This window comes from Chiroxiphia lanceolata, chromosome 25, assembly GCF_009829145.1.
Source record: "Chiroxiphia lanceolata isolate bChiLan1 chromosome 25, bChiLan1.pri, whole genome shotgun sequence".
Lineage (NCBI taxonomy): Eukaryota > Metazoa > Chordata > Aves > Passeriformes > Pipridae > Chiroxiphia > Chiroxiphia lanceolata.
The window spans coordinates 1,156,288-1,180,937 of record NC_045661.1 but is presented as its reverse complement, the minus strand read 5'-3'; the positions used below and the strand labels follow the sequence as shown (position 1 = coordinate 1,180,937).

At 59.3% G+C, this 24,650-nt stretch overlaps 3 protein-coding genes across 4 annotated transcripts in view; 2 read left to right on the top strand and 1 right to left on the bottom strand.

Moving 5' to 3' along the window:
* CCND3 (cyclin D3) overlaps positions 1-18,545 on the top strand; it is a 38,060-nt gene extending 19,515 nt beyond the window's left edge. The window contains exons 1-5 of one of the 2 annotated variants that reach the window (XM_032710623.1): positions 4,869-5,421; positions 6,954-7,169; positions 13,435-13,594; positions 14,053-14,186; positions 16,808-18,545. In XM_032710623.1, the coding sequence (XP_032566514.1) occupies positions 5,224-5,421; positions 6,954-7,169; positions 13,435-13,594; positions 14,053-14,186; positions 16,808-16,966 (867 nt within the window). In that variant the 5' untranslated portion in view covers positions 4,869-5,223 and the 3' untranslated portion in view covers positions 16,967-18,545. Of the gene's footprint in view, positions 1-4,868; positions 5,422-6,953; positions 7,170-13,434; positions 13,595-14,052; positions 14,187-16,807 lie in introns of those variants that run through there. The other variant, XM_032710624.1, reaches the window with a different exon arrangement.
* A 462-nt stretch (positions 18,546-19,007) lies between these two features.
* BYSL (bystin like) lies at positions 19,008-21,808 on the bottom strand. Its single transcript, XM_032710621.1, has 7 exons — positions 21,523-21,808; positions 21,288-21,441; positions 20,753-20,891; positions 20,511-20,644; positions 20,201-20,361; positions 20,022-20,124; positions 19,008-19,633 (listed from the first exon to the last, which is right to left on the bottom strand). Exons 1-7 carry the CDS (start codon positions 21,791-21,793, stop codon positions 19,285-19,287), a joined length of 1,311 nt encoding a protein of 436 aa, XP_032566512.1. The 5' UTR covers positions 21,794-21,808; the 3' UTR covers positions 19,008-19,284.
* A 21-nt stretch (positions 21,809-21,829) lies between these two features.
* MED20 (mediator complex subunit 20) lies at positions 21,830-24,500 on the top strand. The gene is made up of 4 exons (XM_032710625.1): positions 21,830-21,944; positions 22,127-22,278; positions 23,158-23,411; positions 23,858-24,500. The coding sequence occupies exons 1-4, from the start codon at positions 21,931-21,933 to the stop codon at positions 24,071-24,073; spliced, it is 636 nt and encodes a 211-aa protein (XP_032566516.1). The 5' UTR covers positions 21,830-21,930; the 3' UTR covers positions 24,074-24,500.
* The last annotated feature ends 150 nt before the right edge of the window (positions 24,501-24,650 follow it).

Here is a 24,650-nt window from a genome sequence, read left to right as displayed (position 1 = left end):
TCTGTTCTGGAAGCCACCTCAGCAAAAGGCTTCCCTACATCCGACTGTTCCTTTCCTATGATATGATCCTGGTTAAGGAACTCATGATTAAATGGATATACACCCCAGGAATGGGCACGGTTGGATGCAGGAGTGAGGGATAGAGTGTGAACCCAAAGAGCAGCAACAGTCACACTTTTATTTAAATAGAAAATTCCTCCAAATTGGGCCCAAACCTGCTCTAATAAGTGGATTTAAGTCAATGAAAAAGCTGTATTTTGGAATACAAAAGCTTGGAAGCAGCAAGCTTTATCCTGCAGGATCCTCATGGATGCCAGTACGGGACATATCTGGGATTGCTGGGATTCAGCATTCGATGACATCACTCTGAGCTAATGAGCTGGACTCAATAGCCTCCCTTTCAGGGAAAGACATTGGGAAACACGTCCCCTGGGTCAGATGTTCCACTTGTGCTCAACCAACCCTCCCTTTGATTCAGTGGAAGCGTTTTTGTTCCGTTAAGGATGTCTGAGGGATGAGAAGGAGACAGACCCAGCTCTGGTGGGGAGTCAGCAGCTTGAGAGCCATGGAAATCCTTGGCTTTCCAGCCCACTGGAGCAGGGAATGGCTGGATGAGTGGGGAAGATGCCTCAGCTCCCTGTGCCTGGGGGCTGGGATTCCTGAGCACTGAGCACGGGAACAAACTCCTGGATGGGCCAACGTGCTGAACCCCTGCGGTGTCCCGGCCTCAGCTGCTCCTCCTGGCCCTTCCTCATGGAATGGTTTGGCTTGGGAAGACCAAAGATCATCCAGTGCCACCCCCTGCCACGGGCAGGGACACCTTCCACCAGCCCAGGTTGCTCCAAGCCCTGTCCAACCTGGCCTTGGACATTCCCAGGGATGGGGCAGCCACAGCTTCTCTGGGCAACCTGTGCCAGGGCCTCCCCACCCTCACTGGGAAGGATTCCATCCCAATATCCAATTCAAACCTGCCCTCCTCCAGCTTAAGGCCGTTCCCCCTTGCTCACCAGCACTCTGTGTGTGATGCACCATGAACTGGGCCATCTCCTGCACCAGGAGGTGACACCAAACCGCCCCCAGCCCCCTGTGCCACGGCTGTTCCAGCCGGGAATAGCTGCACCGCCTCCCTGCTTAGGGAAAGCTGCCTGTAAACCACGGCAGGTTAGAAGGTTTGTGCTTTGAGGTCCTCACACCTGAAAGTGTGAAACGCTGCCTTCAGCTCTTTCTGAGCCGGGCACAGAACGGTGCCAGGTTTGCATTTGCTGGGGGGGATTTCCTGCAGCAGAGGACGGAGTGATTTGCTCATTGGACTTGGCTTGTAAGTCCCTCCCGTCTGAGGAGCAGTTTCAGTTTGGTGTCACTGGTGACACCCTGCTCGGGGTACGAGCGAGGAAGAGCAGGGTTCAGCTCTGAGAAGGTCAGAGTTGGACAGATGGTGGATATGAAATATAAGAGATAGAAACCAGGGGAGAAAAGGTGCTGATGGGGTTTGTGACAGTCTTTGGAGCCAGGGCTGGGTCCAGTTCTGGCCACTCACTGCAAGAGAGACATGGAGGGGCTGGAGCGTGTCCAGGGAAGGGAACGGAGCTGGGAAGGGGCTGGAGCAGCAGAACTGAGGGAACTGGGGGGGCTCAGCCTGGAGAAAAGGAGGCTCAGGGGGGACCTTCTGGCTCTGCAACCCCCTGACAGGAGGGGGGAGCCGGGGGGGGTCGGGCTCTGCTCAAGGGAACAAGGGACAGGAGGGGAGGAAACAGCCTCAAGCTGTGCCAGGGGAGGGTCAGGTTGGACATCAGGAGGAATTTCTCCCTGGAAAGGGTGGTCAGGCACTGGAAGGGGCTGCCCAGGGAGGTTTGGAGTCCCCACCCCTGGAGGTGTCCAAGGAAGGACTGGACGTGCCACTCAATGCTCTGGGCTGGGGGACAAGGTGGGGATTGGGCAGAGATTGGACTCAATCCTGGAGGTCTTTTCCTACCTCAGTGATTCCATGATGCAAAGTGACATGGATAAATGGGATTAGCCTCCATCCAAGCCCACGTGTGACACCAGCTGCCATCAGAATCAAACCCGCATCTGTGTTGCCCTTTAAAAGCTCCAGCTCTTGGCAACTTTCCAATTTATCATCAATTTACCAAAAAAACAATGATCCCAGTTTTATGATTCAGCAGGAACAGCAGCGCTGGGTCGAGCTCCTGGAAGTCTGGAGGCCAGCAGGTTTTTTAATTCTTACTCTGAAGGAATTTCCTTTTTTAATGTTGCTGTGCTCTTGCCCAAGCCCCAGGAAGTCGACTATCTATGGACAGCAGCGACCAAAATTTGGTTTTCCTGGAATTTTCCCTCCTTCCCTCCACACACCCACACAGTGGGCTTTTTAGGATGCCTGCAGTCTGTAATTTGCCTTTCCAGCCTGATAGTGTGGCTTGCAGAGGCACCGCTTTTGCCAAGTCATCATGTGGAAGGAACACTGGCTTGTGCAATGTTCACTTTGCCCCCGGTGCCCGACGGGCCCCCGGCAGCCCCCGAGCCCAGTTCCTGCCCCTCGGGCAGACACTGGGAACAGGAGGGAGCCCAGGAAGTCTGGGAAAGGGCCCGAAACTTTCAATTTCAGAAGACGCAGCCCAGAAACCAGAAGGACCAAGAACCCAGTGCTGTGGTTTCCCTTTGCCTGACTAAAGAAAAGAGCTGCTATTTTTACTAAAAATGTGGGACGTGAGGCCCTTCCCTTCCCCTGCTCGAAGGGGGGACGCTGCTCACAAGGAGAGGGTGGGGGGGTCACCCCGGATTAAAACCAGCTGACTGATCCACACAACTCTCTCCCATAGATTCCTCAAATATTTCTTGCCCACACCATGGGAAGATTTATTTGTAAGGTGAGAGGAAGTTAGTCGGGAAAAGGGAATCTGATCTCACCTACAAAAATCCCCCTTTTCCATTTTAAGGCAGTGGGATTGATGTAATTCTCTGCCCCTTTCTCTTCTCTAGTCCTGCATCACCATGGGCTTCTCGGGGCCTTCAGCAACACAAATCAATGCCACGACATCACTAAAAGTTTGCAGTGTATCACAGGAATTGCAGTAAATTAAAGCCACCTGCCCAGGGGAGGACTGTGGGATTCCAGGGTGTGATTCCAGGGTGTGTGACCTCTGTGTTCACTGTCATGAGGAGGATTCTGAACCTCTAAACCTCTGATCAAAAAGATGCTTTTCATTTTCAACAACCAAAACAATCCTGAGCAGGGAGAACAAAGACTTGGGTCTTGTCTTACTTAGAGGCTTATTAACTTTGTGTGTTTGTTCATCATTAAAAGACTCTTCAGATGACAAGAGAATACTGAATGTGTCAAAATGGCACGTGTAGAAGTGACTTTAGGGGTGGGGGAGTAGCTGTTGTGGCACATCCCTCCTTTGGTTCTTTGTTCCTTTGCCTAAAAATGCACGTGAGTGTATTTACAGAGGAATATTCCAGCAGGGCTGGTCAGAGGTGTCCAGCTGAGTCCCCTTTGGGTGGCCCTGCATCCTTTTGGGATGCAGGATTTTGGATACGACTTCCATTGCTCTGTTCCCTTCAGAACAGAGTTTTGTGTGGAGTGGGTCCTCCCCAGGAGTGCAGATGGGGGGTATTGCTGTGAGAGATAAATTTGGGGTTGTCTCTGTCCACTCCCCTGTGTCCCCATCTCATCCTGCCAGTACTGCCCTGGGCAGTGATTCCAGGAGTGCAAGGCAGGCAGACTGGGCTGATTTCATCTACCAAGAGATGAGGGTGCTCTGGAAGGTATTTCTCACCTCTCCCATTTGTGATTAGAATCGTTTGGTCCCACCCGGTCCTGCAAACGCCACATCCCAGCACGGGGCTGAGGGGATGGTCAGGTCACCCCTGGGGCACAGGGGCCTCCAACTGGCATTGGAAACTCAGTAGAAATGGACCTTCTGGGCCAATTCTCTCAACTCAGGGGGGAGCTTTTAATGTGCAAGTTTGAAGGCAGTTCACCCCCCTTCCAGTTAGACTGTTGTGCATTTTATACTGTTTTCTCGGTAGCCAAGTCAAGACATTGCAGCTCCTGTAGCCAGAGACAAACATCAGAGAGCAGTGGGGCCAGTTACAGCTTCCCAGACCAGTCTGCAGCTTCCCAGACCAGTAAGCAATTCCAGTGGATCAAGGAGAAGCAGCCTCAGGTATCAGAGCAAGTCCTGTGCTGGGGAAGTCACCGTGCAAAATTAACCGAAAGACTTTGAAATTCCTTTGAAATTCCTAAAGTAAGCAGCCAGACAGTGAACTTCTGAAAGGTGTTCCCAAACAATTGCTAATTATTCGGAAGAACCAGCCAGGGCTGACAAAGCCTTATCTCTGCAGCCCCCGCGGTTGTTATCTCCCATGGAGCCGCACTAGGGGAAATTATGGAAAGCAAGCAGGCTCCAAGCCTGCGCACAGCTGATTATTTCCACAGCCTTGAAAAACTTCGCTGAGACACTCCAAAAAAAAAAAAAAAAAAAAAAAGAAAGAAAAAGTTATAGGACTTAAACGCTGAAAAAAACACACTCTTGGAAACGTGTCGCGGGGTTGACAGCAGGCTGGCCGGAAGCAGAGGGGTGCGGAGGGAATGTGCGGTGGCTGGGGGAGCCCCGGGCTGGGGGGTCCCGGGTCCCCCCGTGTCCCCCCCCAATATGGCAGCGCCGCCCGCGCCCCCACGTGCTCCGGTCCCGCCGGCCCGCTCCGGGCCCCGCCCCCGTGGGCGTGGCCACCGCTTGCACTCGGTGCGGATTGGCTGGGCCTTGAGCTGGCCCCGCCCCTCAGCGCTCGGGGTTCGGCCGTCCCGGCCGCGGATTGGCCGAGGCGGGCGCTGGCCCCGCCCCCCAGCGCACGGCGGAGCCCCGAGTTCGGCGGGGCCGCCCGGGGAGCGCGGCCAGTCCGGGGAGCGCGGCCGCGGCCGCTCCGTCCGTCCCTCCGTCCGCCTGTCCCTCCTTCCCTCCCTCCCTCCGTCCGTCCGGCTGTCCCGCACCGCCAGCCCCCCGCCCTCCCGTCCCTGCCCCTCCAGCCCCCTGTGCGTCCGTCCCCGTGTCCGTCCCTCCGTTCCCCTGCCTGTCCCTCCAGCCCCCTGTCCGTCCGTCCGTCCGTCTGTCCTTCCTTCCCCCCGCCTGCCCCTCCGTCCCCTTGTCTGTCCCTCTTCCTGCCCCTCCGTCCCCGTGTCCGTCCGCCCCTGCCGCCTCCATCCCGGCCTCCCCGCCGCCCATGGAGCTGCTGTGCGTGGAGTCCGTGTCCCGCGTGCCCCGCGCGGGGCGCGACCCGCAGCTCCTGGGGGACCGGCGGGTGCTGCAGAACCTGCTGAGCCTGGAGGAGCGGTACAGCCCCCGCGTGTCCTACTTCCAGTGCGTGCAGCGGGACATCCAGCCCTACATGCGGAGGATGTTGGCCGTCTGGATGCTGGAGGTACGGGACGCGCCGCCGCCCCGCTCCCCCTGCGCGGACACCGGCGCTGCTCCTGCCCCGGCGGCGGGAGCGCAGGGCAGGACCCCCGGCCCGCCTGTGCTGGAGGGGTCAGGGGTGCAGGGGACAAGGCAGGGGACACGGCAGCCCGGAGGTCTGTGCTCAGGGCAGGGGGTGATGCCGGTGGGCAGCGCGGGGGCTGCGCGCTTTGCTCCTTTTGCAGGCGCTTTGCTCCTTTTGCAGGCGCTTTGCTCCGTGAGCGCCGGCTGGGCTAAAAGGCTAAAACATGTGTTCGCCCCGTGCAGGAGGAGCAGGACCCTCCCTCCCCTGAACCCCCACAGCTCACCCCACCCCTGTGGTGAGAGACCCCCAAAAGCTCCGGGCAGAGCTGGGTTGTCAGAGCCTCGGGCTCGGGGCTGCAAGTGCCTGGTTAGAGGGGGAAATAATAACGCTACTATTTACTTCCCCAAATTAAAAATGAGTGTGGCTCGCTGCAGGATGGAGTTCGGGGCGGGGGGGGGGGGGATCTCAGAGGGCTCTGCATGAGGTGGTCGCAGTGGACAGTCTCGATAAAGAACGATTTGCAGAGGACCGGTGAGGTCGGGATGGAGCTTCCCCGTCCTCCAGCCCGGCGGCTGCTGCGGGGAAGCTCCGTCAAAAGAAATAACGAACATTTGCTTTTTAAAGGGCTTTTTTTCCCCCCCTTTCTCCTGTTATTTGATTTCTGCAATTCCTTTTCCGAGAAGGGTGTTAAATAAATGCTGCTTTGGGACCTGTCCCTGTGAAGCCCTGAAGGGGTGACGGGCGGGTGACAAGTGGCAGTTGTCACACCCGTGGCGGTGTCGCCGGCGCTGGGGCAGCCGGGGCTGGGAGGAGGATGGTGTTTGCTGCAGAATGGGGAGAAACCGCAATGTTTTTATGGTCGTGTTGAAAGAGGGAAGTTAAATATGACAAGTGTTTTGATACTGTTGGGAGATAAGGGCAGAGGGCTGAAATTTGGAGCTGCTGGATTCTGTGGCTGAGGGAGGAGGACTTTTGGACCCAGCATTGATTTGGGTGCTGCCACTGACTCTTCCCGTGTCTCTGGAGCACTCGAGGTGGAGTTGCCAGCAGTGGATCCTGCTCTGTTAAGTCTCCAGCTGGGGATATGCTGGAACTGCTCACTTTCTCCAGAGATCCCCAGTCCCCACAGGGCAGGAGGTGGCAGCTTTGCTGTCCAGCTGGCTGGAGACATCTCCAGCAGGGGAGATCAGAAACGGGGCCAAATCAGGCCAGTTTGGTCTCATTTGTGCACTCTTTCTAGCTGCACCTGAGTTCTGCTGCTTTCCCCAGGAAGCTGAAGTCTTGAGGCCTTGGGGAAGCTCCTTGCTGGTGTAACCCCAGGGATGTCACCAGGGTTAACACCTGGAGCTCATTCACCCCAGGCCTCCAGAGCCCTGGCAAGTGTGAAACACCAGAGGCTTTGGAGCTGCGGTGCAGGCAGGGGCTGGGGAGCCCTGCCTTTACTTTGTGTCTCTGCCACTGGGTTTTGCCAGGTGTGTGAGGAGCAGAAGTGTGAGGAAGAGGTTTTCCCCCTGGCCATGAATTACGTGGATCGGTTCCTGTCGTCGGTGCCCGTGCAGAAGAATCGCCTGCAGCTTCTGGGGGCTGTGTGCATGCTGCTGGCCTCCAAACTGAGAGAAACCATGCCCCTGACCGTGGAGAAGCTCTGCATTTACACAGACAACTCCATCACACCTCAGCAGCTCCTGGTAACCACCCTCTACCTCCTCCCCAGCTCTTCTGCATCCTGCTGCCTGCCATCCCACCTACCTCCCTGTCCCTGCTCTTCCTCCCATTCCCTCACCTCCCCCTGCATTCCAGCCTTCTCTTCTCCCTGTCCCTAATCTTCTTCCCATTCCCTCACTTCCCCCTGCATTCCAGCCTTCTCTCCTCCTTGTCCTGCAGGGTGTGGTGCCTGTTGGTGGAGACCTTTCCACCTTCCCTGTTGTGGGGAGCAGAATCATCCCCTCCAGGTCGTAGAGGAAGTCCCTTGTGCCTGCAGTGCTCGTTCCCAGCCCTGGGCTGTCCCCCTGAGCTGTCACTCTGGGCTGTCCCCCTGAGCTGTCACTCTGGGCTGTCCCCCTGAGCTGTCACTCTGGGCTGTCACCCTGAGCTGTCACCCTGCACGCTCAGGCAGAAGTTCAGTTCTGAGGCTTTGAAAGGCAAAGTGTTTTCGTGTCTGATAAAAGTTCAGAGATCCAAACCCCTTAATTTCCACTCCCCCAGTGCAGGGGGAAACTGGAGAGCCCCTTTTTTTGGGGCCTTCCGTGCTGGTGGCTCAGGGCCCCGGGGAGGAAACGGTCACCTGGGCTGAGAACCATCCCTGGGGACCGTTTGCCCCCGAGAATTTCTCAGGGTTACTCATCACCTTATTAAGTGTCTCTGTTTCTTTGGGGCTGGGCTGGGGTGATCTGAGTGTGATTTGTCCCCAAGGTGGGGAGTGAACCCACAAAACTTTCAGGTGTGAACCGAGGGCAGTTCTGGTAACTGGGGAGCTCTGCTGTGAACATGGTTTTTCCAAGTGCCAGTGAAAGGCTGGGGAAAATCCCCTCACCTCCATGACCCTGTAGTCATTTGTGGGTGGGGATTGTCTCAATTAGCGCTCACGGGTGGGTGATTAATCGTGGGGAGGGGTGGGAATGCACAGAGGAAAGGGTAGCAGTTGTTGCTTCCCTGGATGCTGAGTCCTGTCAACATCCCTGAGACAGGAGGGAGTCACAGCCAGTTCTGGTGACTCCTGCAGCCCAGACCTTGGGCTCCAGGGAATTGTTCTGGGTGGACATCTGGTGCCTGCATCCTGTGGGTCCCAGTCCTATTTCATTTTGATTTATTTGGTGAATTCTTGGGCAGGATTTGCTGTTCCCAGTTGAATTTGGGACCTGTTTGCAGCAGGCTCCTCCCAAAGGAGGGTGGAGAGGTGCAGGTGGGGAGTGGGCAGAGCATGTGCAGCATCCCTGGAGACTCTCCTTCCCTCTCAGACTCCAGTGTTAATTCCTCCTTGCTCAGAGTCTTTCTTATTTCTTCCCCCGAGGTTTGTCAGCAGGAAGCTGTGGCCAGGCAGCACCACAATGTTCATCTTCCCTTCTCCCTCCTCCTGGGGTGGAGCTGGAGGAGGAAAGTGCTGTCTGATGCCTGTTCTTCACTGCTGATCCTTCAGGTCTCAGTCCTGGGGTTCTCCCTCCCTGGATCCTGAGTTACTCTCAGGAGGCACAGATGGCTGGCTGGCACGGATCTCTTGGATCTCTCTGCTCCAGAATCAATTTGGAGTTGAGGTGGATGAAAATGGCTTCATTTTGAGGGTCAGAAGTCCTTTTTTGGGCTAGCCAAAGATAGCTTTTCCAGGCAAATAGAATCCCTTTCCCACTCAACAGTGCAGGGGTTCATTCCTGGTCATCCAAGGGCTGAGCAGAGGCATCAGGAGCCAGCCTGGCCCTTCCAGAGGGGACCTGAGGCACTGGCACATCTCTGGGCAGGAGCTGCTCCACAGTCCATCACCTGGTGGTCAACTTTCCCTGCCCACCACAAGGCTGGATTTCCATGGATTTTAACCCTGTTTGGAGCACATCCTGCTCCAGTCTCCCATTGTCCTCACTGCAGAGAGGGAGGGGAGGGAACATCTGAGGACCTGTGAAGGATCTGGGCTTTGGGACCTGCTGGAGTTAGTGCTGGATTACAACACCCAGGGGCTGCTCTTCCCCCTCTGTGCTAATCAGGGGATGTTGCTGCTCTTTCACAACCTCCCAGGGTGGGGAGGGGAAGGGGAGCTTCTTCATCAAGGTTTGGACAGTGGTGCATCCTGGCCTCTTCCCATGGATCGCTGCCATCCTGGACTCCAGGGGTGCTGGCTCACATTCCCAGCAGGTTTGCTTCCTTCTGCTGCTGGGATGCTTGGCACCAGCTCAGCAGCTGAGAAGGGGCACACTTGAAACAAACTCTTGAGGAGGTTATTCTAGGGAGAAGGAAATGATGCAAGGAGGGACTTGTCCATTTGGAGGAAGTTGGATTTCCGTCAGGGGCGTTATCTGACCTACCTTTCCTTTTTTTCTTTTTTTTTTTTTCCCTTTTTTTTTTATCTTTTAATGAAGACTTTTCTGGCCTGTGCAAGAGGGTGTTCAGCTGCTTGGGGAGAGCAGTTGTAAGTCACCTCCATCTGCCTGCTTTGCTCCTAATACCTTGGCTTGTCTTGGAAATCTTCAACCTAAAGGTCAGTTTTGCCAACAGCCAGGAATTTCCTGGCAAAGCCTGAGGAGGATGGAGCCTCCAGGCAGATGATGAGGGGAGCAGCAGTGGCCCTGAGGGCCATGAAGAGTGAAAATAAGAGAAGTAAGAGCTGGGTAGAGAAGGATGTTCACTTGTGGTTTTCCAGAAGACACTCTGGTGTTTCCCTGCTTTCCCTTCTGCTTGTGGCACAGGTGGGACAGACGTGGCCATTTCTCCCTCTGGAGTTGGTCCCTTTGCCTTGACATCCAGGTTGGAACGTGCCCAGGGGATGGAATCAGACCCCGTTTCCCATTTGCAAATGGACTTTGGAGGCTGCTCATTTCTGTAGCTGCTCTGGGGGTGGGTGCCAGGCTGCTCTCTCCACCCTCTCTGTGAGTCACCTCAGGAGCACCGAGTGTGTCACCGGGGTTGTGACAGTGTCCCATGGTCCCTTCTCAGCTGCAGGGACAATCCAGCACAGCTCCCTTCCCTCCTGCTGCTCAGGGGGCTGGGCTCTGCTCCCAGATGGATTTCCAGGCTCCTGCAGGCACAGCGGGTGTGTGGGTGTTGGGAGGGCAGAGCTTGATGTGGCTGTCACTGCCTGGCAGGGGGAGCTGCCGGGACTGGCACATCCCAGACGGAGTTTGCAGAGCTGGGAGGGGAGTCAGGCAGTCCCTGCCTGTGGCTCGGGTCTGTCTGAGGGGGCAGTTTGGCTGCAGGACTGTGCTCACCTGCTCCGAGCAGGGGAGGCAATGGGAATTCTGCTGTCCTGCCTTCTTTCCTGTCTCTCTGCTTTGGGATGCAGCCAGGAGGGATCGGACTTGCAGAGGGGAAGCTCTGCTCTGTGGTTTCCACCCCCTGAGATGCTGGCCAGGCACTGAGAGCCCTGCCCTGAGGGGTGGTCTTGCAGAAGGGGATCTGATGCATTCCCAGTGCTGGGATGCTCCACGAGCAGTGCTGGCAGCTTTCACCCCTTCCACGAGGAGGGTGAACTCTGCAGGCTGGAGAAACAAAGGGACATTTTCCACTTTTCTTCCTCTCTTTCATTACCCGGGCAGGGACTGATTGAACGAGGTGCAAAACAAAATGCCAGGAAGAGGATGTTTGCTCCATCAGCAAACCTGCCTGTCCTGTCCCTCGCTGCTTTTGTTCTGCTCCTTCCACAGATAAAGTGATTCAGAGGTTCTGACACGGATCTGAGGGCGGGCAGTCCCCAGGGTTAGCAGGAGAGAAGCGAGGAGCAGGGTGGTTTGGCAGGAGAGAGGCTTTCCCTGAGCTAAATCCTGTGAGCTGGAGACAGTCCTTGGCGCCGGGCGCCTTCAGCTGCCGTCCCTGGAGCCGGCGGGGCCCTGGGATCAGGCTCTTGGAACAGCCGGGGCTTGGGGGTGATGCTGAGGAACCTGTGTCTGGAAAAGAGCTGCTGTGGTGCCTTGCAGAGGGACAGGCTGGCCCGGATCAGTCCATGTCCCAGGTGAGGTCTCGTGACTGAGCTGCACCTGGATCTGGATGTTCTCCTTGGGACAATATCCCAACAGGAGCAGGCTCTGCTGCTCCAGGGAGGAGGGTGGTGTGTGTCAGGGACACACAGTGACACGTTGGGTTGCAGCTCTAGGAGGACAGGCAGGAGCAAGAGCCTGCAGTGATGCTGGGCTGTGTCCCCTCTGCTCTGAGCTCCCCTCTCAGACTCAGAGATCCCTTTGGGATTTGCTGGTTGTGAGGAGGGATTTCCAGGTCCTCCTGACCTCCCTGGGCCTGGGCTGGGCTCCCAGCTCAGGGCAGTGACTGCCAAAGGTGTCAGCTGTGTCCTGTGTCCCTTCCCAGGAAACTGGGCTGATGCAGGAGGAGGCATCCAGCTCTCCCAACCCTCTGGAGCCCTTGGAGGCTCCAGGTGAGCGACAGGCACAGAGCTCTCCATTCCCAGTGGCTCTTTCCTGTGTGGCTGCAATTTAACCAGTGTCCAGCACTCACTTTGATCCTTATGGGTCCCTTCCCACTCAGGATATTCCAAACCTCTGCTTCCTTCTTTTCCCAAGCCTGATCTCTCCCCTTTGCTCCAATCCCACCTCTAACCAGGCACTCCGTGACCTGTGCTGGGATCCTCAGGCTCTGGAGCTCTTTGCAAGGTTTCTTCTTGCTTTTATCCTTTGGATTTGGCTGAAAACTCCAGCAGGCCTGGCAGGCTGGCCATCCATATGGGAGGTGGGAGCCTGTGGAGGCGAAGAATTGCTTCCTGGGTGGAAAAGTGCAGGCTGTGAAGTGGCAACCAGCACGCGGGGCCTCAGGGAGGGGGTTTGGAGCAGGTTGAGCAATGCTGCTCATTTAGGCAACTCAAAGCTGGTTTGCTGTGTAAGGAGAAGGAGGGGGTTTGCAAAGAAAGGAGAAAATGAAGATCTGACCTTAGAGAAAAAAAAAATCTCACTTCTTCAAATCCATCTGTTCTGGAGCCCTGTGGCACCTCTGGGCAGCACTGGCTGTGGAACCCTGAACTGCTGGGCAGTATGAGATCCTGAAATGGAGGCACCTGAGACAAATCCCAGTTCAGCTCTGGCCTTTCTGACATACCTGGACCTCAGTGCCAAAGCCACATTTGCTGCTGATCCAGAGGATGGGAGAAAGTGGGGCTGGAGATGGTCATTGTGTCTTGGGATGTGGGGGAATTGGGACCAGCAGAGAGGGTGTGGGCTGCCTGTGCTGCTGGGATGGAAAGGGAAAAATGATCCTGGGAAGACACAGTTCCCTTCTGCTGAGAGTCAGTGGCACAGTCACACCCAGAGGTGACAGCAAAGCTGCCCAGCCCAGGAGGACAGAACGTGTGTGGCCTCTGAGCTGGATTCAGCTGCTGCTCCAGTCACACCAGGAGACCTTGGAACTGAGGGCAGGGCAGGGAATTGAGGGCAGGGGTCCCAAATTCTGTGCTGAGGTTCCTTGTGCACACCCTGGCTGGGTGCTGGCTCTGCCAAGGGCTGCTCCAGGGCTGCCCTGCACTGTGTGTCCATGCCAGGGCTGATGCCAGGGCTGGCAGAGCCAGGAGAGGCTCAGCAGGTGCCTGGAGCAGCCAGAGCTCCAGCTCAAACCCATGCAGGGCACCCAGCCTTGCCACCATCTGCTCCCCAGCTCACAGCCAGCACTGACTGGCCTGTGGAGATGCCACAGAAGTCCCTGGTGGGTGCCTGGAGGGGGCACCTCAGCTGGGATGGAGATGTTGGCAGTCACTGGGAAGTATCAGTTGCCCTTGGCTGTATGTTGGTGGCAGAGGTGGGAGCTGGTGTGGCTGTTCAGTGCCTCTTGCTCTGCTGAGCACAGCTGAAGGCTCTCTTGGTGGAGAAGGGGTGGGATGAGTAGGGGAAGTTCTCATGCAAAATGCTGCATTCCCAGCCTGGGACCCCCATTCCCAGCCCCTGAGCTCTGTTGCCTTTGCTGTAACAGGGATACCCTGGGCTGAACTGTTCTGGGAGCCTGGACATCAGCCTGTCCTCTGGGGAGTGGAGAAGGGATGTGGGAATGCTGTGCCTGCTGCTCCCTGCCCTGGTGTTCCCTCGGGGGCTGCAGCAGCAGTGTGACCAGAGAGGGGGTGTCAGTGGCTGATTCCTCTGCTCCCTGGAAAGGAGAAACCACATTTATTGCTTCCTTTTCTGAGCTGTGCTCCCAGCTCTGCAGCTGGAATTGTGCCACAGGCTGGGGACAGAGTGGGGACAGTCCCTGTTCCCTCCCCTGTCCCTCGGGTTGTGCTGAGCTGTCCCCCTCTGTAACACCCTGTCTGTCCTCCCTCTGCAGCACTGGGAGCTTCTGGTCCTGGAGAAGCTGAAGTGGGACCTGGTCTCAGTGATAGCCAACGATTTCCTGCCCCACATCCTGCACCGCCTCCCGCTGCCCCCGGGACACGTGGAGCTGGTGAAGAAACACGCCCAGACCTTCATCGCCCTGTGTGCCACAGGTGGGTGCTGCCTCGCCAGGGCTGCTCTCCCCTGCCCTTTTGGGGAGCTGAGTGCCTGCCTGCATCCCGGTCAGAGCCATTCGAGGTGGGATAATGGCCTTGGGTGCCTGAGAGATGCCAGGAAAGCGGAACTGCGTGCCAGCCCCTTGCTGTGCCTGTGGGAGGGTGTCTGGGGCTGAATCCGAGCTTTTCTCAGCCTCTCCCTCAGCCTCTAGAGCCACCTCATCTCAGCACTTCTGGAGCTGTTGCTCTGTGGAGCTGTTGCTCTGTGGAGCTGTTGCTCTGTGGAGCTGTTGCTCAGCCTGTTTTCTTTTCCTTCACCCCCGTTTCTCCCTCCTAAGCTGCAGAGACCCCTCTGTCAGCCCCTCTCGAGTTTCCCGGGGAAATCACGGTCCCAAACGCCGCGTGCACGCTCACTAAGGGCCCCTCTCTGCCCCCGTGTCCCTGTGCTGCCGCAGACTCCACGTTTGTGATGTACCCCCCGTCCATGATCGCCACGGGCAGCATCGGGGCCGCCATCCACGGGCTGAGCTTCTCCGTGAGCGACGAGGCCATGACGGAGCTACTGGCCGGGATCACGGGCACCGACGTGGTGAGTGGGCACAGGGAGCCCTCCCTCTCCTGCCGCTCCTTCTGAGAGGAAGAACTTTTCCATGGAAGGTGGCAGAGTGCTGGGATGGGGGAGGTGTGCAGTCTAACTCTCTGGAAACGTCCCAAACCCACCCGGACACATCCCTGTGTCACCTCCAGGTGACCCTGCCTTGGCAGGGGGGTGGGACTGGGTGGACTCCAGAGGACCCTTCCAACCCAAACTGTTCTGTGAGTCTTTGCAACTGGGCTGTTAATGATGGTGCTGACCCTGGTCTGAGGAGAGCCAGGGGAAGAGGGAGCGTCCCTAAAACAGCCGCCTCCGGCAGCCCCGTGGCCGCAGTGGCTCCTGCCTGGGCAGGGCAGGGTGGGCTGGGCAGCCTTTGAAATGCCACACAAAGGGCAGCGTCTGTTCCCTGCACGGGCAGGTGTTGGCAGGATCGGGTTGACGGGGTGGGAAGGGGCAGAGGGAGGCTCCGGGCTCGGCATCTGCTCCCCTCTGCGGTGTCTGGTTGCAGGTGCCCAGGGCTGGGAGGGAAGGGGGGCATCTGCCAGGCCCTGCACTGCCCTTGGAGAAGGGAAGGAGGATCCTGTTGGGCTCCCCAGGTTGCTCCTGCCGCAGCAATGGGGAGCTTTCCCTCTGCCAGGGCCCCCTTTGATCTCTCCTCCCGCTGCAGGGTCGGTTACAGTCCCCTGGCTGGGCTGGGCTGGGCTGGGCTGGGCTGGGGGGTTCCACGAGCCTTTGTCCGGGCAGGAGGACGGGCAGGAGGCTCCCGAGCCGCCTGTGCCGATGGAATGGTTTTGTTTTCAGGAGAATCAGTGCAGCCACCTGCTCACAAGCTGCTGCGGGCACAGGGCAGGGGCTGCAACCTGCTCCAGGTCAGGGCTGGGGGGGAACAGGTGGGAAGCAGGGAGGGAACCGAAATGGAGCCCGGCACAGCCCTGCCACCCTCCCTCCCTCCCTCCCCAGGGCATCTGCTGTGCCCCCAGCAAACAGCCCCTGCCCAGGCAGGATTATGGCAGCTCCTGGAGGATCCCAGGATGTATCCACAGCCTTGCAGGGCTCCCTGTGGAGCCCCTGGCCGTGGCCTCCTGTGTCTGTTGGTGCAGATGCTTCTCCCTGAGCCTTGTGGTGTCCCCGGGCTGTGACTCAGTTTCCCCCCTGGCTCCAGCTGGAAGGGTGACCCCCTTCCTGCAGCTGCCAAGGCCCAGCAGGGCAGTGCTGGGGGTGCAGGGCTGGGCCAGCTCCGTGGCCAGCAGGAGCCTGGCAGTGTGTGGCCAGGCTGGCTTTGGCATCTCTGCCAAAATTGCCAATGGAGAGCCCGGGGATGGGTTTGCAGTGGGATGGAGAACCTGGGGATGGGTTTGCAGTGGGATGGAGAACCTGGGGCTGGGTGGCTGTGGGAATGGAGAGCCCGGGGATGGGTTTGCAGTGGGATGGAGAACCTGGGGATGGGTTTGCAGTGGAGATGGAGAGCCTGGGGGTGGACTGGCCGTGGTGACAGAGCCCAGGGCTGGTGGCCCTGTCCCCGGTGCTCCCAGCCTGGCTGGCAGGAGGAGGCTGTGCTGACGGGAAGCCGGGCTGGGGGAGCGGGCAGGGGGAGCTGGGCGTTGCTATTTTCACTCACCACATCCTCTGTCGGTTTCTAAGAACCGCCGGCGGATTCCTGGTAAGAGATTTCGGGGTGTGACAATGTCCCCGAGGTGTGAGCTGCCCCCGAGCTCCCCGGGCTGGGCTGTGCCCGGCGCTGACACATCCAGGGGGCTCCGGCATCCGAGTGGGAGTTTCCTCCTCTGGTTACAGTTCATGTGGGGGGAAAATACACGGTGGGATTTGCATTTGTGACGAGTGGTGGTGCTGCCTGCAGCCCCCTGAGCCTCCCTGCGAGCAGGGCCGGTGTGTCCCCAGTGCTGGGGTGGGTCCCTGGGGAGATGCACAGGGGAACACGGGAAACCTGGTGAGAAGGAAACCTTGTGAGAAGCTGTGTGGCCACAGGATCGTCCTCCCAGCGTGTTGGGGTGTGATGGTGTGGGTACACATGGGTGGCTTTTGGGTCAGGGAGGTCTCTGCCTCAGAGACCCCCAGAGTGAGGCAGTGCCCATCAGCCAGGGCATCCAGCAGGATTCCTGTGCCCAGCTCTGCTGCAGGACCACCCCGAGCTCTGGGAGAGCTGGGCTGAAGGGTCTGGGGAGGCAGGGGGGCTCCATGGGCTCCGTGTGCTGCAGGCCACTGTGGATCTGGGAAGTTTGGGTTGTAAAAGCCAATCCCAGCCTGTGCAGAGCTGCTCTGCCCTTGCCATGATCCTGAAATCACACTCTGCTTCCAGGTGAGGCTGGATGCTTTGGGAAGCTCTGATGGGCACAATGTTTCTTCCTGGAGAATGTGCTCAAACAGGGAGGTGGGGAGAGGACAACCAGAGCGTGGGGCTTCGTCTGGGGAGGGGCCCAAAGCACAGAGAAGCTGGAGATTCCCCTCGGTGGAGAAAAGCTCCTTTGTCCTGTGTGTTTGGATGCTCCGGGGGGTCGGAGATGCAGCCCAGCAGCTGCTCGGAGCGATTCCTAAGGCTCCCACCTCCGAGGAGCAGAGAACTGAAGCCTCTTGTCTCTCTCTCTCCCTCTCCCCAGGACTGCCTGAAGGCCTGCCAGGAGCAGATCGAGGCAGCCTTAGCCGAGAGCCTGAAGCAGGCATCCCAGTGCCAGCAGGAGTTCAGCGCCAAGGCGGCGGCGTACGGGGGCAGCCAACCCACGGGCACCCCCACGGACGTCACCGACGTCAACCTGTGACCAGCCCCCGGCCCCGAGAGCCGCCCCTCGCCCTGGGCACCCCCAGCTCGCCGCATCCCCCCCGCCCAGCCCGTGCCCACGGGGATCCCTCCCGCCCGCGGGGAGCAGGAGCCGCCCTCGGAGCCGCTCGGGTGGCTTGGGGTGAAGCGACTGGTTTTGTGGTGTCAGGGCCCCCGAATGCTGGGGAGGGGAGCAGGACCCCAGAAGAAGTTGGAGTTGTTTCTCTGTTGGTGTTTCCCTGGCTCTCGGGGGTGTTTACGGTGACTTCCAGCCCCACGTGGGCCACAAATCATGGACGGCGAGCCCCGACCTGCCCTGTGGGACCAAACCCCTCACAGCCCCCAACTCCTCCCCCAGCTGGGGCTGTGGGGCCGTGGGAGGGACCTGCATGTCCTGGAGCAGGGAGGTACTCCCCAATATGCCCCCTGGGCAGGGGGGCTCCGGACCCACAGGGTTCCCTTCAGGAGGGAGCAGCTGCTCGGTGGCCCCTCGGTCCCCATTGCTTCGTGCCAGATTCCTGCAGCTCCAGGGGGAGTTGTGTGGCTGCTTCTGCTTGGAGGGGAACTGTGGGGCTTGTTTGTTATTGCTGTTGGATTTGGGATTTTTGGGGACGTGCTCCCTGTCTGTGTGGACAGCAGGAGGGTCCTGGCCTTGGGAGGGGGCAGGTTTGGGTGCTGTCCCCTCGGATTTCGGTGGCCCACGGAGGCTGCTTAATTTATTAACTGCTGGGAAATAGGGAGGGAGGGGACGTGGCATTCCTTGCTATGGGGCCTGGATGCTGCTCTCCTCTCCTCCCAAAAAAGTGCCTTCCCCCTTCGCCCCTTCCCTGGCTCCCTGGGCAATGGGAGACTCTCACTTGGAAGCTGGTTGGTCCTTTGGTAGCTTAGGCATCAGACTAGGATTTAAGGAATACCTTTGAATGTGCTGCTATAGTCTGGGCTGCATCTCCACCTTCCCAGGGCAGGGATCTCAGATCACACCCAGGAGGGGGGGCTGTGTTGTGTATCCACGTGGATCCGAGCTGTACCCTGAGAGGGTGGAAAACTTGCTGCGCACTTCAGTTGGAAAAGCAATTACTGCGTTTTTTTGTATTGTTGTTGTTGATCCTGTTAGTTTTTTATAAAAAGTGTTTTTTTTTAAAAATAATGCTGCTTTTCTATGAGAGAACCATTACAGAGTGGAATTGTATTAACCAGGAGAAGCCAGAGACTCCGCAGGGATGGGAGGCAGATGCTGCTGCCTGGGGACCTCTGGACATGTGGCTCCATGGCTGTTGTTCTCCCATGGGAGATGTGGAAAAGGAGGTAGAAATCTTCCCACTTTGGATGCCACTAGATACAAAAATCAGGCAGAAAAAGGTGGGGCTGCTGCTCCTCCCTGAGCCTGCCTTGTCCAGAAGGGCCCCGGAGCCGCTGCCTCCTGCCAGCAGGAGGGCTGGGACAGAGCCTGGCTGTGCAAAAGGAAATGTTTTTTATATATAAATGAATTTTAATTTAAGAGTAAACTGGTTTGGTGTTCACTCCGCTGCTGGGAGAGCCAGAGAACCCTGTGATGTTGCAATAAAGTATTTTAAAGAAGACTGAGAGGGTCGAGTGTGATTCTCAGAGCAGAGCTCAGATCCCTGTCCCTCAATGGCACTGGGCTGGGCCCCCCATCACCTGGGGGATCCCTTGGGGGGGCTCCAGCCTTGTGTTTCCCAGGATGGAACGGGGAGAGGGCAGGCAGGGCACCCCCAGCCCCACTGAGAGGTTCCCAGGTAAGTGCAGCCTCTTGGGACACGGGGGAACGTCCCCCCTGGGTTTTCCAGTGAAGGTGGCACATGGGCAGGTGCCACGAGCAGGCTGGGCATGAGGCCTCGATGGGCAGGGGAGGACAGTGGCCCCATGGCTTCACCAGCCTTGCCAAGAGGAGGTAAATAAACCCTGTGAGTGTGGGGGGGAAATCCCTGGGGCAGGGAGGGGGCCAGCATTCCAGAGGCTGGTGGGGACAGGGACAGGGGACGGGTCAGGTGGGGCGGGGACAGTCCAGGACCACACAGGGATGTGGCTGCAGGGCAGAACCAGCCCTGACTGACCAACATGGCTCTGGTTTTATTTTGCAGTCCAGGAACAAGCCAAACTCAGTGCTGGTGGCACCAGGACCCTGGGTGGGACAGGGGCTGCCTTGTCCTGTGACAAGCAGCACAGGGAGCTCAGTCCAGCCCCGTGGGCACAGTCCATTCCCAGTGACCGCTCGGAGCAGGAGGATCCAGGACGGATGTTCCTGCATCCAGCAGCATCCCGGGAGCAGGTGAGGCCGCAGCTTTTCCCTGGCCCTGCTCACTCCATGGCCACGGGCTCCTGCCCCTCCACGTCCCGCGTCTTGGAGTTCATGAGCTCCCTGCGGATCTCGGGCGAGATCTGCGGGTGGCTGTGGAACTTGAGCAGCTCCAGCAGGGCCTCCTTCTGCTCCGAGGACAGGTCCTCCTTGTAGCGCTGGGCGAAGGCCAGGAAGCTCTGGTGCCACAGCACGGGCAGCACCCGCTGGTCCGTGCGGAAGGCCAGGAAGTGGAACACGAGGGCGTCGACCACGCGGAAGGGCAGCGCGTACTTCTTGTCGATGAGCAGGCGCAGGAAGATGCTGTTGGCACCGCTGTACTGCATCTCTGCCAGCTTCAGCATGGCTGCACTGCGGGCACAGGGAGAGAGGGGCTGGGGGCATGGGGGACAGGAGCCACAGGGACAGAGGAGGGGGCCAGGCAGGAGCCACAGGGAGCGAGGAGGGGGCACAGGAGTCAGAGAGGACGGAGCCATGGGGATGGAAGAGGGAACATAGGCAGGGAGTGGGGCCAGGCAGGAGCCACAGGGACCAAGGAGAGGGTCAGGGGGGCTGGGCTGGAGCCACGGGGCACCAGGCACCCGGACGCAAAGCTGAGCCTTGACTCTCAACCCCAGAGGGAGCTGAGTGACCCCCCCACCACCTCCAAGGGGCTGGAGAGGCTGAGGGATAGATCCAAGGTGCTTCCCAGGGTGCCTGAAGGAGAAGCTTTGCCCCACACACCCCCCCAGCCCCTCACCTGGAGTGCAGGACGGGGATGGAGCACTTGGTGAGAATGCTGCCGATGATGACGGCCTCCCGCAGCGTGCACGTGCCCGACTCACACAGGGGCAGGAGGATCCCTGCGGAGGGGAGAGTCAGGCAAACCCCACCAGGCACCCAGACGAGCCCCAGATCAGCCCCTGCAGGAGCCCCTACCCTTGAACCAGGCTGCTGGCTTGAACAGGGCCTTCTTCAGAGCCATGTACAGGTGGAAGTTGAGCCGCTTGTACTCGGCGATGTCGTCCCGGACCCGCGGCAGCAGCACCAGGTTGTAGAACCTCTGGGCCATCCTCTCCTTCAGGTTGGATGAAAATATCCTGGGAACACCAAAGCACAGATGGAGGGGTGGGGAAAGGGGGCCGAACAGGGAAAGGGTGGTGTTCTGCAAATCTGATTCCAGCTATGGAAAGGAAAAGCAAAATGAGTCAGGGGCTCACAGAGGCTCCCTGAGGTGACCTGACCTTACCTGGTGGCCTGGTACATGGCAGCAGCTGTCCACGCCTCTGGCTCTGTGATGTAGAGGATCTGCTCCCAGTTGGACAAGGCAGGAATGATTTTAAATGCCTTGGGGAGCTTCCCACTCCTGTATTTGGACAGCACCTTCAAAGACAAGGATACAGGCCATGGCTGTGGGCACTGCCAGCAGGGCTGTCCCCTCCCTCAGCACCTCAGGGGGGGTGGCTGTGGGTTCAGCTGCTCCGGCCTCACCTCCCTGACCCCCCTGTAGACCTCCAGGACACGGGGATCCAGCTGGGGCATGGGGCAGCCCGAGAGCTCCGACAGCGCCGTCTCCACCTCTGTCTTCTTCTCCGTGAGCTTCTCCATGATGATGTCAGCCAGGGTGCGCCTGGGGCCGGCACGGGACGGGGTGAGCAGGGGGCCAGGAGGGGCTGGCAGGGGATGGGGTGAGTCGGGGGCTGACAGGGGGCAGGGGGCGAGTCGAGGGTCGTGTGGGACTGACATGGGACGAGGGTGAGTCGGGGACTGTCACAAGATGGGGATGAGCTGGGGTCTGACAAGGGACAGGGGGTGAGCCAGGGGCTGTGTGGGACTGACAGGGGATGGGGTGAGCAGGGGGCAGGGGGCAGCTGGCAGGGGACAAGGTGAACTGGGGGCTGACAGGGTGTGAATCGGGGGCTGACAGGGGGTGAGTCGGGGGCTGACATGGGGCACGAGTGAGTTGGGGGCCGTGCAGGGAAGCAGCCCCCGCCCCGGTGCAGCCCCTTCCCCGGCGGTTCCTCACCTCAGCGGCGGGTTCTTGTTCATGAACATCTCGATGGCCTTCTCGTCCTCGGGGTCCACCTCCACCTCCCCGCCGTACTCCCCGCCCCGTCCCGCCGCCGCCGCCTTCTCCAGCGAGGGCCATTCCTCATCGTCCTCCGAGTCCGAGCCGGGACCTGCGGGGAGCGCCGGGGGCTGAGCCGGGGCCGCGCACCCCCGGGGGTGCCGGGGGGTCCCGGGGGGCTCGGGGGTCTCACCCAAGGCCGCGCTGCGCTGCCGGGGGGCTGCGGGCGCCCCGGGGCCGTGCTCGGCCTCCAGCTCCTCCTGCTGCCGCCGCGCCTGCTCCAGGATGCGCCGGGACAGCCGCGCGTCCACGAACCCGTCCCCGCCATCCTCCCCCTCCTCCCGGCCGGCCCCGCCGCGCTTCCCCCGCGCCCGGGCCCGCGGGGCCGCGTCCTGCAGGATCTGCTCGGCCAAGGGCAGCGCCGGGGCAGGGCCGGAGCCCCGCGCCCGCCGGGCCTTGGGCATCGCGGGGGTCCGGGAGGGGAAAGCGGGCCCGGGACGGGGAAGGGGAACGGACACGTGGGTGCTCGCCCCGCCCGTTCCGGGGTGGCCCCTTCTCGGTGCCTGTTCGCCCCGCCCGTTCCGGCGGCGGCACCGGGACCATGGGGGTCACCTGGTGAGGGCGGGGGGCTCCGGGAGGGACGGGGCAGCCCCGGGGGCTCGCGGTGGAGGTGGGACCGGCACCGGTGAGGGGCTCCCGGCGGGCAGGGGGGTCCCGGGGCCAGCGCCGAGGACGCGGTGAGGGGCTCCCGGCGGTGGGAGGGCAGCGCCCGTGACCCCCCGGCCCGGTGTCCCCAGCGTGTCGCAGGTGCCGGTGGCCGAGGGCAAGAGCGTGCAGCAGACGGTGGAGCTGCTGGCGCGGCGGCTGGAGGCGCTGGGCGCGGACAAGCAGGGCACGTTCGGCGTGGACTGCGAGACCTACCACACGGCCGGGGCCATCGGCACCCAGGGTGAGCACCGGCACGGCCCCGGCGCTGGGCGGGGGGCTCCGCCGGGCTTCTCACCTCCTTCCCCTCCTTTTGCTTTTTTCCCCCGTTTCCCTTTCCCTCTTCCCTTTTTCCTTCTCCTTCCCTTCCTTTTCGTCCTTTCTCTTTTCTCCTTACCTTCCTTCTCCTTCCCTGCCTTCCCTGGAGGTGTTTAAGAGGCGCCGTCAGTCACTGGGTGGTCTGTTCGCTGGGTGATGTGGTTCAATGGTTTAGAGGTTACAGTGGCAGTGTGGGGCTGGTGGTTGGACTTGAAGATCTTGAAGGTCTCCTCCAGCTTTGACGATTCTGTGATTCCACTATTCCTTTTCCTTCCTTTCCCCTTTTCCCTTCTCCTTCCTTCCCCTGGAGTCCCACATCCTTTCCAGACCCTGCTGTGACAGTCAGAGGTGGCTCAGTGGCCCTGAGCCCATGCAGCCCCAGGTTCTGCTCAACCAGTGTTCCTGAACAGAGCAGTTTGGAGCTTCCAGAGCAGCTTTTTCCTACTTTTTCTGCAGCTGGAACTTGCACATCTCCATGGAGGAGAGGCCGAGCCCAGGCTCCCTCTGTGCCCGTGGGCAGGGGGTGCCCAGCCAGGGATGGGGGCTGGGTGCTCTTGGCTGATCCCCCCCAGACTCCAGAGTCATGCTGGTGTTGTCCTGAGGCACCGGAGCATTTATTTTTCCCTGTAAACCTTCAGAATGAAATCCCATCTGTTCCCTGAATGGCTGGATAACATAACATCCGTGTGGGGATGCAGAGTTAAAGCACCAAGGGGGACACAGGGAGGACCGGGTGGTGCTGTCAGGCGGGTACAAGCACAGGAGTGCTGGTTTCCCAGCCCGGATCCCCTGGCTGTCGTTCCAGGGCAGACAGGGAAGCTGATGTATGTGATGCACAACTCCGAGTACCCCCTGAGCTGCTTCGCCCTCTTCGAGAACGGGCCCTGCCTCGTGGCCGACGCCAACTTCGACACCCTCATGGTGAAGCTCAAGGGCTTCTTCCAGAACGCCAAGGCCAACAAGATCGAGAGCCGCGGCACCCGCTACCAGTACTGCGACTTCCTGGTGAAACTGGGCACCGTCACCATGGGGCCCAGCGCCAGGGGCATATCCGTGGAGGTGAGGGGCCTCTGGGAAGGGTGGGGAATACAGGGACACGCAGGGAAATTCCATGAGGGAGGACAGAGGAGGAAGGTTTAGGGGTGACCGAATTGCGGCCGTCCAGTGCCTGAAGGGAGCTGAAAAGGAAGATGGAGAGAGACTATTTTACAAGGTCCTGGAGGGGCAGGACGAGGGGGAATGGCTTCACACTGACAGAGGGCAGGCTTAGATGGGATATTGGGAAGGAATTCTTGGCTGGGAGGGTGGGGAGGCCCTGGCACGGGTTGCCCAGAGAAGCTGTGGCTGCCGCATCCCTGGGGCGAGGCCAGGTTGGATGGGGTTACCCCTCTGTGTTGCACAATAAACATTCTGGGATGTTTTCATGGAAAGCACGCCCTGCAGCGAGGCAGGGAGCAGGGCACTGCCCCTCCTGCCAGCTCCAGGGCTGTGGGCTGTGTTCCCAGGTGGAATACTGCCCCTGTGTGATCGCCAACGACTGCTGGAACCTGCTCATGGAGTTCATGCAGAGCTTCATGGGCAGCCACACGCCCGGGATCCCGTCGGTGTTCGGGGCCAAGCACGACAGCGTGTACAGCCCCGGGGACACCATGGTGCAGTACATGGAGCTCTTCAACAAGATCCGCAAGCAGCAGCAGGTGCCCGTGGCTGGGATCAGGTGAGAGGATTCCCTGGAGCTCCTCTGGATGCATCCTCCTTGCTGCCTGCCCAGCAGGATCGGGAGTCCCTCCGAAATGCGGCACGGGACGGTTTTTTTCCCTCTGCATCTCCTTCCCCTGGTTCAAAGCAGAGTTTTCCAGTGCTGTGTGTGTTTCTGGTTGTTCTCCATGGTTTGGAGCGTGTCTGGGATTGGATCCATGGTTCTGTGGATTGGTTCTGTGGTTCTTTGGGCAGTGCTTCGTGCAGGGAATCAGTGTCCATCAGCAGGAAACTGCAGGAAAAGGAGAAATTCCAGCCAAACACAAGGGCAGAGCTTCTGTGACTGCAAACAGCTATGGAACAGAGCTTTCAATTATTTACTTTTTTTTTTAATATCCACATAAAAGTGTCTTCTTGTATTTCACCCCAATAAAACCTGTATTTTTGGAGGAGTCTCTGCCGTGTTCTGCTTCCAATTACCCCCTTGATGTCAGTGGGTTTCCATGGGGGCGAGGATGAGGAGGACTTAGTCCTTCATGTCTCAGCAAAGCCATGTTGGTCTCCATTCTGGGATCGGCTGCCTTATGTTACTCTGGGGGT

Bases quoted from the DNA above. Each gene is read 5' to 3' on its own strand.
- BYSL (XM_032710621.1), bottom strand. From the start codon at position 21,793: ATGCCCAAGGCCCGGCGGGCGCGGGGCTCCGGCCCTGCCCCGGCGCTG. The intron at 21,442-21,522 runs GTGAGACCCCCG...CGCTCCCCGCAG, and splicing joins GCAGCGCAGCGCGGCCTTGG to GTCCCGGCTCGGACTCGGAG. The intron at 19,634-20,021 runs GTGAGGGGCTGG...CTGTGCCCGCAG, and splicing joins ATCCCCGTCCTGCACTCCAG to TGCAGCCATGCTGAAGCTGG.
- MED20 (XM_032710625.1), top strand. The intron at 22,279-23,157 runs GTGAGCACCGGC...CTGTCGTTCCAG, and splicing joins CGGGGCCATCGGCACCCAGG to GGCAGACAGGGAAGCTGATG. The intron at 23,412-23,857 runs GTGAGGGGCCTC...CTGTGTTCCCAG, and splicing joins CCAGGGGCATATCCGTGGAG to GTGGAATACTGCCCCTGTGT.